The sequence below is a fragment of the Argentina silus genome, assembly GCF_951799395.1.
Source record: "Argentina silus genome assembly, chromosome: X".
Lineage (NCBI taxonomy): Eukaryota > Metazoa > Chordata > Actinopteri > Argentiniformes > Argentinidae > Argentina > Argentina silus.
In genome coordinates this window covers 2,617,649-2,629,879 of record NC_139653.1, presented here as the reverse complement: position 1 = coordinate 2,629,879, position 12,231 = coordinate 2,617,649, and the positions used below count along the sequence as shown (strand labels likewise).

General features: G+C 42.7%; 1 protein-coding gene across 1 annotated transcript in view; it reads right to left on the bottom strand.

The window, feature by feature from the left end:
• col13a1 (collagen, type XIII, alpha 1) overlaps positions 1-12,231 on the bottom strand; it is a gene marked incomplete at both ends in the record, with an annotated part of 91,851 nt that overhangs the window by 40,711 nt on the left and 38,909 nt on the right. Inside the window, 4 exons of the mRNA XM_083696115.1 lie at positions 1,147-1,197; positions 3,574-3,600; positions 5,293-5,328; positions 8,602-8,628. Of these exons, the coding sequence (XP_083552241.1) occupies positions 1,147-1,197; positions 3,574-3,600; positions 5,293-5,328; positions 8,602-8,628 (141 nt within the window). The remainder of the gene's footprint in view (positions 1-1,146; positions 1,198-3,573; positions 3,601-5,292; positions 5,329-8,601; positions 8,629-12,231) is intronic.

Below are 12,231 nucleotides of genomic sequence, written 5' to 3'. Positions count from 1 at the left end.
TAAACAAAATGAAAACCAATCTCATATCTCTATACAGTAGTTGTGTTTTCTCAGTGGTTCCCAATGGTCAAGTTTGCAGTAGAACACTACTCTACTCATCTGTCTGTGAAATGTCTGTGTGACTGACTGGGCAGACAGGGCCACCTGGCAAGAATAAGCTGTCATTTCCGCTCTTTTCTCTTTTCAAATCAACTCCCTACCCCTCTCTAAGGTCAAGACAGAATCTCTCATGTCAACCTCACCTGCTGAGAGAAATCACCTTTCAAGTGCCCCCGCTTGACTGGCTCTCTGTGTAGCTAATGCTCTCCTACTGGGCTTAGCGTCTGCTCTAACCTGCTGTTCATTAGAAACGCCTTATTACCAGCAAAAGAAGGAGTGGGCACACAGGTATGTATTGTAATAGTCAATTTGAAAAACAGATGTCTGGTCTGGTCCTAAGGTCTGTAGTCTATTGGCTGTGCCACAAGGCAATTCTGCGATAAAAAAAAGATCACACCAAGTTCTTTAGCATTATAAGAAGAGGAAATTGCTGTGGGTGGACACTATTCTTTTGTCCTTCTGTTGTACAGAAGAGAAGATTAAAAGGCATAAAAGGCACTGAAATGGGATTCAGTCCTATTTCGTCTCACAAACATAAATTCTTTAATACAATGGGGCCTATTACAGTAGGTTCTGGTGTCTGGATGAGTGAAACTGCCTGAAGTGTGGGGGAAGTGTTTTAATTTCTCTTCCTGATGAAACAGGCATGTTGAATGATCCAGATTAGGGCCAAATCAAAGCCCTGTCCTCCTGAAACAATCCCAAAGTATTTCCATTCATCCAACCTGTAGCCAGCAGTCTTCCATCTCCTTTAGCTTTGTGGTATATAAATGCATCTTGGTTGGGAAAGTCCTCACAAGCAAAAAATAATCTCTTGTATTTTTTGTTATTCTGAGTTGAATACTGCATGATGCTGGAGGAAACGCAAAATACACTGCATTACAAAGTCAAAGGCTTATTTAGCAAAATGCTTATTTAGACCATTAATGATTTGAGCTGACATTTCTACATACAAAGACTTACGACTTTACAAGAAAAAGCTTAGGACTGGAAAGCAGTATTTAATACACAGGTTTATTAGGTGTAAGGAGAAGTGAAGACACTTACAGGAGGTCCTCGCGGCCCAATGATAGACAGACCTGGCTCCCCTGGCGCTCCCTATGGGACAGATACAGAAATAGTAAGATGACACCAACAACAGAGGAACAAACACAGGAATAATACCATTCCCACACTCCTACCCACCTCACCAGATGTTCTGTTTAATATGTCTGTACATTACAAACTCTAATACATAACTTCAATGGTAAATGAGGGGAATTATTACAAAGAAATATCCACTAACATCTGTAACACATATTGTACTGTACAGGATATATAGTTTAACCACAGAAACACTTCACCTCTGCCACTTAGTAGGGAAGCATGTATAAGAGCATAAGTGTTCTAATTTCAATCAATTTCAGCAAAGTGAGAAGGTTCTAATTTCAGGGCCATACTTTAAAACTCGACAACAGCGCTCTGAAGGTCAGCAGCACTGCTGTACAAACAGAGGAAACCCTCTGGGCTCCTCTCTGGCACAAAATGGGTGATTTGCACGGTGTCAGCCCTGTCTGTACAGCCCCACGGACCCTCCCAGCACAATCCCAGAAATCACTGGGGCCAGACAGGGCCAGATCGGGTTTCCAGCACTTTCCCTAATTAGCTTTCCCCCTGAAACCCTATCACAGGCACATCTTTGATGGCCCAGCCATCCATCAATTTTAATGTTTCTGAACAAATGCCTACTTTGGGAAGGGAAGTATTTGTTTTCACACTTTCACACAGTTAGGTGAGTCTGTCGCTCTGCAAAGTGACCTGGAGAAGATGGATTGATGGTGGCTATGCCTCGCAGTGGCCAAAAGGCAAACCAAGGTGAAAATGGAAGCTTTAAGTCTGCTAGAGAGGTTTACAGTTACTGATGTAGTTTAACATAGCCCCAGCACACTGGACAAGTGAAGTACTCAGATACTCCTCTAAGGAGGTCAGGTTACTGGTTGTTGAAGAGGGTCAACCTCAAAGGCCCAAACCAAATCTCAACTAAGACAAGAACCTACCCAACACAAGTACCCATATACTGTTAAAACAAGGTATATGAAACTCCAAAGGCAAAGACAGCTTTGCTGGTTCAATTTCCTTCCAACGGGAATCTTCCTTACCAATAAAAAACAGCCATACTGTATGTGTTGTGAGTGGTTCTCTCTTTGCTTAACCAATCCATTATTTGGTGTCTTATTCTTTCTCAGTCTGGGTCTTTTTGCCAGTCACTTGCCCCACACCCACAAACCCACAAACCCACAGAACCCCACTTGTTTGAACAAGGCGATGTTTTGTAAAAGCAGTCCAGCTCTGGGTTGGCTCCCTTTGTGCTGCCTCTCTGTCTTGGTCCTGGGGAGTATGTGTGCATATTTAATTAATATCTACAGCCAGGAGACTAATCACACCACACATGGGGAGAAAAATGGCTGCGATATTACAGTGTGTGCTCCTTAAACAACTGGTGTTCAGAAATATGAGGAAAACCATCAGATTGTTTTGGACGCAGATCTGTTGAGAGCTCCCAAAAGCTACTTGTGTGTTGTCTGGTTCTCCGTTTACAGTCTTGGTGGTCATGTTACTATTTCTGTTTTCTCACAAGTCTACCCATAACTCTAGAGGCAGAGTAGCACTCTGCTGGCCTGGAAGACTGACTGGCTGAGCCATCTTGTAGCTGTTTCGCTAGCTACGCTAACTCTCTACTACAGTATGACAGTGAAGAATGTGACACATGTTTCTCCTCTCACCACACATTCAGCTCTGCATATCACAAATCACCTTTGGATTGATGAAAGTGAATCTGCAAAGCTGCTGTTTCTGGCTTTGATTGGGTACAAAGGGGAGAGTTGATATGATTGCTTTTACAAATGTGGCCATTCAGTCTGCGGTGTAAACTTTAGCATGGTCATATTACTATGGGCCATGAGAGGGGGTATATCCAGACTGCTCTTTGGGGTGATCACTTATTGAGATCTTTGAACTGAAAATAAGACGTTATGGTTGTGAAAACCACCACCAATGCAGGTTTGTCATCATTATATGTCATTTCACCAAATGTGTGGGGTTTTGAAACTGGGCCAATGCTTCGGTGTCCATAAATATCTCTCTACTTTCTATAGGGAGCCTTAAATTAGAACTCTGAGACTCTTATGTGACAATTTTTTACTATTCTGTTACATTGTGGAAAAAACACAGGTAATCCAACCAGGGTGGGAAATGGTTTTCAGAATGTGACCCTCACATCCTTTAAAAATACAGACCCAGGGCCCTTCATATAAATCAACTATTACCTGTGCACTGTACAGTGGACAAGTCTGTGCTTCTAACCACCAACACCACTAACACCACCCACTAAGTCTGAGGCCCGCTCTTTGCCTGATGCCTCACAGGAGGATGGATGTTCCTACAGACAGACAGACTCCACTACTGGACAGACAGACGCTCCTACAGTACACTTACCTTCTCCCCTGCATGTCCTTTTAACCCCTGGGTCAGTCACAGCAGACACAGAGTCATGCAAAGTGTGAAGGGAGGAGAAAGACACAGAGAGAGGAACCGGGGTTAGAGAGGCACGGAGAGGATACAGGACATGCAACAGCCTCAGAGGTGGTCAGGGATGGGAAGGGGGGGCTGGCCTGGCCTGGGAGGGCTGGGCTGAACCCAGGCTATGGGGAGTCATGTAGTGTCGAGACAAACTTTTTTCCCACAGAGGCAATGGTGAAAGAAGGGAGGGGGAGGAATGGATCTGGATCTGGGAGTGAGGGATAAGCCATGAAAAAAACTGACTTCCTTTGAGGAGGTGCTTGAGGACCACATACTCGCTTAACTCTTTTGCGCTGTGTGAAATATTCTCACAGTGTGGTTCTCACAGTTGGAGGGACACTGCAAAAAGCCCATGGCTGGATAGGGAGTTTTTATAGCCAAAGAATTTAAGCTCACAGTGTCTGCAACCAAACAGGAGTCAGATTTGCGAAAATCCTCTCCTGTGCAACTGAGCTAAACTGAGAGAGGCAGAAGCAAAATGTCATCCATATGTTTTGGTGTAAAATGGCCTTGAAATATGGCCGTATCCAAAATACACAAATCTAAATAAAGGAGAAAACAAAAGTCTGCTTCGCAACATGAGGGAGAACATTGGCATGTCAGTGCAACCTGTTTTTCTCATCTCCAAAATGAAAAATGTGTGCATGTATTGTCTCCTGGCAACTCCAAAATCCGGTAAAAATGTAGCCATTGATTTTAACCGTTCCCTGAAGTCTCTCTGAAAAGATGCACTTTGTGCATTCTATCATAAAACACTCAAGCATCCAAAAAGGAACAGATTTAAATGACTGGATGCTGTGTTTCTCATACTGTATATAGCTACAGGTTTGTGAAACTATTGGCTTCTGAGGCATTAACAACATTCTAATAAATGAAAGAACAAATCCACTAAAAGAGGGACAAAGGGTGGGGGAGGAAGGGGAGTGATGAAATATTGGATGGTTTAATACAGAGCATTTTTATAATGTGCAATAATGATCTTTAGAAATATCACTAAGAAATTTCAGTAATTTGGCATGTTTGTATGCAGCTAACATGACAGCTCTATTACAGTAACATGATACGTAACTGTATCATGGTGTAACTGTCTGTTACATGACTCACCAGTCAAAAGCACTTATGACATGACGCTTTTAATGCAGGTCACATCCACACACAACAGGTGCAATTATTAGGTGATACTGTATGAGCGATTATGAATTTCATGACTGTATAAAAGTCATGCAATAAAGTTGCAATGTCACCAGCATCATGCAAACATGTCTAGTTACAGTAAAATTCTGTTAAAACTTCTGCCTGATCTATTCCACAGATTCACCTGTACATTCTGTGATATTTTACGAAGGGGCACCAAGGAGTATCTGCAATGGCCAGTTTCAAACTAAACATAATTGATTGTAATATACCTTACAGGAAATCAAAGCAACACAATGCACATAATGAGGTGCATGTAGGGGAAATGCTTTATCTAGGTCAGGACAATTACAGCTTGTCCTTTGGTGCCCCTTTATTTTATTTTATTTTCTTTTACAGTTTCAATACATGCTACTAACAATAATGAATCTATTTGATCAATGGCCCTTCACCTGTTTCTACTACACACTACTCAGGTATGCACATTCTCAAGTCACTCACCATTCTTCCAGGAATTCCCATTGTTCCTTTGTCACCCTGATGAGCAACGCAGAGTCAAGATGACAGGGGTCAACAATAATTATATGTTCTACAACTACAATCAAAACAAATAGGTTAACTTTACCAACCTACAGTGACCTTTCATTCTACCAAGCCATCCAAATGGTATGTGTTGCTCTTTTCTGCAAACAGGAACAATGTATTAGGTTTTAATTGATGGCAGTCATGCTCTAGTCTAGAAGAAAACGTTGGTAAAGTTAAGCCACTGTGTAGTTTTGGAAGTATTCCCAAACATTTCATACTGGTAGGATGAGCTAGATTGTTGCATTTTCATGCCCAAGACTGTAGGTTCAAAGCTCAAGACTAGCTACCTATGCACCACTTTAGACCTTAGAGAACCAATGGTGGTCAGAGAACAAGTCTCACCAAGGGCAACTTTTTGTCACAAATCATTCATGAAGTTAAATATGAGTCCATAATGTGGCCTTTCCTTAAGCGGTGTTGACTTGCAAGAGATGGTTGACAGCTGAGCTGACCACATCATAAAGCAACATTCCCTGCAAAAATCCCAGCAAAAAAGAAAACGCATTCTCTTCCCATAACTGCTGGTATAATTTCTGTTATATGTTCCCCTGATACCAAGTACAACTTGGGACACATTCAAAATCATTTTAGGAATGCTAGTTTGCAGCTGAGTCAACATCAAAAGAAGATGTAAGATTCCAATAGAAACGTCTTCCCGTGCCCTTACCCATCAGCCCTGTGTATCACCTTCTTTCACACTATTCCAATTGATGACTTATCATGTTCATTTCTAAAGCCTCTTGCCTGCAGCTTCTTGTTGCTCCTATGCATCCGGAAGTGGGCCGGTGATGACAGCTTTTTGACGACTCACTCTAATGACGCGTCATGGAAACAAGGGGCTGTTGGGGTGGGCCCAGCCCCATAAGTCATCACAACACAGCATGTGCTGGAGAGCTGGATCTGTGACGGGTGCCATGGTGGCGTGTCCTGGTTGGGTTACTTACTGTAGCATGTCTCAATATTTTACTAAAAACATGGAGTCTCAATACTTTACTAAAAACATGGAGTCTCAATACTTTACTAAAAACAACCAAATTAATTCCGTTGCTGTCTCTTTACTCAGGTCTCTAGAGATATGCTGGCCAAGAAGGACTCTCATAAGCCCTGTCCAAGGTGCTGATCCAAAGCAAGCCAATGTCTTACAATATTATAACTGCTGAATAAGATCAATAGAAATTAGTAAAAATGACACCAGCCATTTCCAATGACCACTAAAAACACCCCTCTCTCAAATTGTTGATTTCCAGGCATTAGGCAAAAGGCCTGCTCCATGAACCTTACAGCACGCAGGCCAAGTCTGTTATTGTGTTATGCAACATTCTGAGGGATCTCAGACAGAAATCTGATCACTCCCCACTCTAGTCCTCACTGTGTGTTTTAAACACAGTGTTGCTTAAATGATTCTATTGTTGAAATAGTTTGGCTGTAAAAGATAAGGGTTGAGGAGACCATTTTCCCTCCCTGTCCCCACTGCCTCTGGAGCGCCTGTCACTCAAGCCAGACTTTTAGAGTTACTGAGGCTACGGTAGTCTCAAATTCACTGGTGTCTGACCACATGACTGAGCCCAGACTGAGCATACACACACACACACACACACACACACACACACACACACACACACACACACAAACACACACACACACAAACACACACACACACACACACACACACACACACACACACACACACACACACACACACACACACACACACTCCAGCCAGGAGGATTTATGTGGGCCCTCAGCAGTGGCCTTAGCATTGGCCTCTCAGGTGTATTTACAGGAGTACTGAGACTCAGCTGGACTATAGGCCCAGGCACAGCACACACTCCAGACTGACCACAGTCAAACCTCTCTCACCATCACACACACACACACACACACACACACACACACACACACACACACACACACACACACACACACACACACACACACACACACACACACACACACACACAAACATAGACCACTTCATTGCTTTAGATGAGGCGTAGCTGGAATATGTCTATTGGGTTTGTGGTAAGTGCACAGAGTTTGCGTTATGTGATAATAAGTGAATGTGATGGTCCTAACTTTAGAGTAATAAGTCAATAGGGAATGAGTTAGTGGAAGCTGCACTGACCAAGAGCATGAAAGAACAATGAATTTAGAGGTCATATATCATTCCAGGAGGTTTTGTCCTTTTGTTAAAAAACTGCATCTGATATATACCATGTTCCATGGAAAATTACTGATTTAAATGCAGACAGGTTCCCCTTCCAAAACCACATCCTTCCCCACTTCAAGAACAATTTAGATTTTATTTCCAGCACGTAGACAGTGTAATCAATCAAAAATCCTGGAAGGAATCAACATCCTAACTTTGACAAGACCTGTCCGCTAATCTGATATGAAACACTCTCCCAACAAGCCTCCTTTTCCACTTCAGACTGATGTATTAGCCTGTTTCACAAGTGAACCTCTCAGGACTGAGGAGGGGGTTCACAGGTTGTAACTTGCATTGGGGTCAAAGATCAGATCTAAGATGGCCTCCTGTTGCCATGATATGATGGAGAGCAGGTGGGTTTGGCTCTGAGTTAGTTAGTTGTGTTAGCATTGGGTAACCACAAAAGCTGAGAGAGGGAAACATGTAAGCAAAAAGAGCCCAGCGAGGGTCTGGAAAGCTCTACAGTGTGTCTAGAGCACATGAGCAGGGTTTTTTTTCCCATACAAATCACTTGTCCGATTCCAAGAAAATAGAATAACCCACTGTAGGTCTTAATTAATGCAGTATATACAGTATGTATGTACTGTATGTACTGTATACACACAGGCAATGAATCTCTGTGACAGGTGTGCCCGTAGACACAAGCACTCATATGCACTCAGTCCCTCTGTTGAGCTGACATCTCTGAGGCATCTTATCTGAGAAGCTGTCATGATCACAGAATCAATCAATCAATTAATCTTTTGTAAGTAGTCATTCAATTGTGTTTGTAATTAAATCAAACTTCTTGGTTGTCAGTTCAGTGTACATTACACTGTTTTTCCAAATGCTCATTTAATGAGTAGGAAACATCATCAAATTACAACTTCAAATACAAATACAACTTCTCAGTAGAGAGAGCACAGAGATCCCTGAGAAAAGTCCACAAACCAGACAGACAGACAGACAGACAGACAGACAGACAGACAGACAGACAGACAGACAGACAGATCGGACACAAGTTAAAAGACAGTTACCGGAAAGCCTGCTCGTCCAGGAGGACCCTGAAAAAGGGTGAGAGAAAATGGGCAAAAAATAGAGAGTGAACTTGACATGATTACAGAGAAAGTCCACATCACAAAGGCACCCAAACCTGAGCCAGGCCAGAATAAAAAGGTAAAATTAAGATTTTGTAGGTGATTATTAATTACTGAATATAATATATCATTGAACTTTCATTGCATAGATTATTATATAAATGTTCCTTTCTTCGTGCACGTTTTATTTTGGCATGGTCAGTTCAAACAGGCAGACACAAAAGAAACAACACAGCATTCCACAATCAAAGAAGAAAACAATAAACATTACACAATTTCCTTTGGTTTGACTTCATTAATTTGAAGGTGCTGATACTTATGTGCCATGCTTCTTTAGGTTGAAGAGAGATCATCTCTCAGGAGTTACATTGCCATGTAATTGAAGTAGGCCCAAATCAATCATACCCTGCATTCCCCTCAACGTTAAAGAACATACCATATCATCCGTATTCAAATCAGTATGTACAGTAAATGCATGCAAAGACAGGTCTTGTGGGAGGCATGCTGTGGACATTGCTGTTCAGCTGGTGGTTAACTAAATTGACTGAAAAACTACTATGAACTTCTGAACTCTAAACGGATTTAACCTCTTTGAAATACCTACCAAGGAGAGACATAAAAGCAACCCTTGAGGTGACTTCCATAACAGACAAAGCCAGAAGGAGGTGAAATTGCACATTGCATGCATGCACATTGTTGCTATGTTCAATGTTTGTTTTCAGTGAGCTAACAGGGAACACAAATCAATGGCACTTTTGTCAGTAAAGGACGCAACACTAATTGCTAGTCAGACTCAACAGGAACTCTTGACATTTCCCAAAGCCGGTTCCGATTGTTTGTCCATCGAGGTATGCTATCTCTTTGGGGGAATTCTGGGGATTATATAGTGACATTTACTCTATTCTCTAATGAAAAGCCCTGAGAAATGATTGTTTCTGCTTCCCACTGAGTGTGTGGGCGGCTCCAAATGTTAGGGACGGGAAGTCATTATTCCTGCATCAATAATCCTAAAGGGAGCTGACGTTAACACACCATTTTGCAACATCCCTCTAAAGGCCATACTGTAACCTATATCATTTGAAATCAACTACTCATACTATGTTACAGTATGCTGTTTTGCCAGTGCTTGTCCATTTTTTACTTTTAACTTGGAATATAGACAGAGACAGAGAACTTGTGTTGTGTCTTAAGTTTAGGTAAGCGTGAACTACACAATCTTGGTTAGTCTCCAAGCTCAGGGGAAGTGAATTGAGTGCCTGCTGTGTAGCACCTTGCATGGCCCTGCTAGTCTGGGGGCTGCCGTGAGGTGCAGACTGCATATGGACATGGGGGCCCACCCTGTCCCAGGGCCTACAGGGGCCGTCTGCAGGGGTCAGGGGTGCACCACCGGCGGAAGGAACCCCTCATTGGAATTACACGGTAGCCCTGTAACATGTGGCTCCCATTTGGCCGAGTGCTGCTGTGGCCCTGGAGGCTACTGTGCTCTCACTGGGGAGGGGGTGGAGGTGTGTGAGAGAGGTTGAGACTTCACTCCCTCACTGGCAGTGACATGACATAGCTCTGCACTGATTGGTTGAAGTGTTATCTTAAACAATGGGCTGCCCTCAAAAACATAGACTAAGCAAGGAGTGACGAAATGAATGTGTGTTAACTTCTGTTAGCTGTTCTTTTCTGACAAAGTATACTCTCCTGGCTGACTTGGCGATAGTCAACTGTGTGGTTTAAGCAATGCTGAATCTCAGCTTAGGGATGAAGGCTTGTGATGCAGCTCTGACATTTCAATCAAGTGAAAGGTATTTCCCATCAACCCTGATAGTTTTAGAGTTAAACACACATGGCCACAGGGAGGGCGAGAGGACGAGCCCCTGTGATATGACCTGTGGAAAATGATGGACTATTATGTTTTTAAAAGACAAGAGCCCGAGAGTTTTTTGGGAAACAGGAAAGCACCAATTTCATGTCGTTTTACAGTTGCAATCAAATGGGTAATTGTGTTAGCTTAACATCCTTTACTAAAATCCGTAATAGAGCCCTGGGATAATTTACACAAATCTTCTCTCCTCAACTCCTCACTCGATTGTCAAAGACCACAATATGGAGCAGCATGTCTGCTGCGGTGGTCTGTCACACCCGGTGGGGAGGGCCATATTGCTCCCTCTTACAACTGAAAACAAACGCTAGCATTTAGTCACAGCGCGATTGATTGTTAAATTAATCCCTGACCTGAATATAAAAGAAAATGTGTTGGTGATATATTGTTGTCTTTAAATACACTTTCCATATTTAATACTGGTATAAGATATAGTGGTGATGTAATAATACATAGTAATGATATAAAACTTAACTTGATGAATCACCCTCCATGTTATTCCTTATACAGTATGAAAGTTCAGTTGAGGGGGTCTTAGTTCTCATTTATCTCTACTGTATAACTGAGTGCTGCTTTTTATTTATTTTTTTACAACTGTACATAAAGACACATAACAAACCACTAACTCAAACCTTCATTAATCATTTGTAAAAAATATTTGGATGTAAGTGTATAAATCAAGTATAAGGGACACCAATGTCTACCCAGTGAAATGTGCATCTTTCCATCATCATCATTGATTCCTTACAATTGACTTGACTGAAAACCCTTCACTTTGCATCAAGTGTGCAGTCTTGCCGCCCTGATCTATTTGTCTTTTTCCGGGGGCCTTGGACAGAGACCTCTCCCTGCCCTCTCCCTGCCCACTCCCAGTTCACTTCCTGTCCACTCCCTGGCCTGGCCTGCCTGGCTGTCTCTGGTTATCCCTGGCCATCCCCTGGACATCCATCCTTGACTGCTGCTGCCCAATCCATCACTGCCATGGCCCAAAGCTGGGCTGTGACCTTCACCCCTCTCAGCACCAGGACGCAGCTGTCGCACCCAATTTTAGCCCAGGCTGCCCAAGGTGTTCATACATCCTGCCTGTCCTGAGGACCAGCAGGTTAGCCACTGAGACGCAGTGCTACGACTGGGATCCCAAACATTTGGCAGGAGGAGGCAGGGGACTGGGGGAGACATGGGATCTGAAAAGCTTCTTGAGTTTTCACTTGTCATGTGGAATTATGATGGAGGTGTTGAGAGTGGAAAACACGTCTCCTCCCCTGACATCATCAGTACCTTTCAAACCTCCTCAGAGGAACTATCATTCATTTTTTCCAGGGAGGGACATTTAGGTCAAGTGCTCAATAACATTCACAAAACTGCATGAACAAACACTGTATTCATAATGTCAAGACCACAGCCGTCCACTTAAATGCTTAGAGGCACATAGTGTATAATGAATGTGTTCCAACACAATCTTTCTTTTGGGGGGGGCCGACACAATTTGAGATGTTAATTTCAAGTTGTGGTGACTGATGAATTTGCAAGTTGTTTGTCAAAACAATGTATGAACATATCTGACTACCGTAGTTGTCTGAATACACGAGTAGAGTAATCAGCTAATATATAACTTGCTCATCATCACTGTTCAAGGCCTCTGAACACACGTCACACAGCAAGATCAAAAGGGTGCAAGGGGGCAAAATGGGGTCTCACAA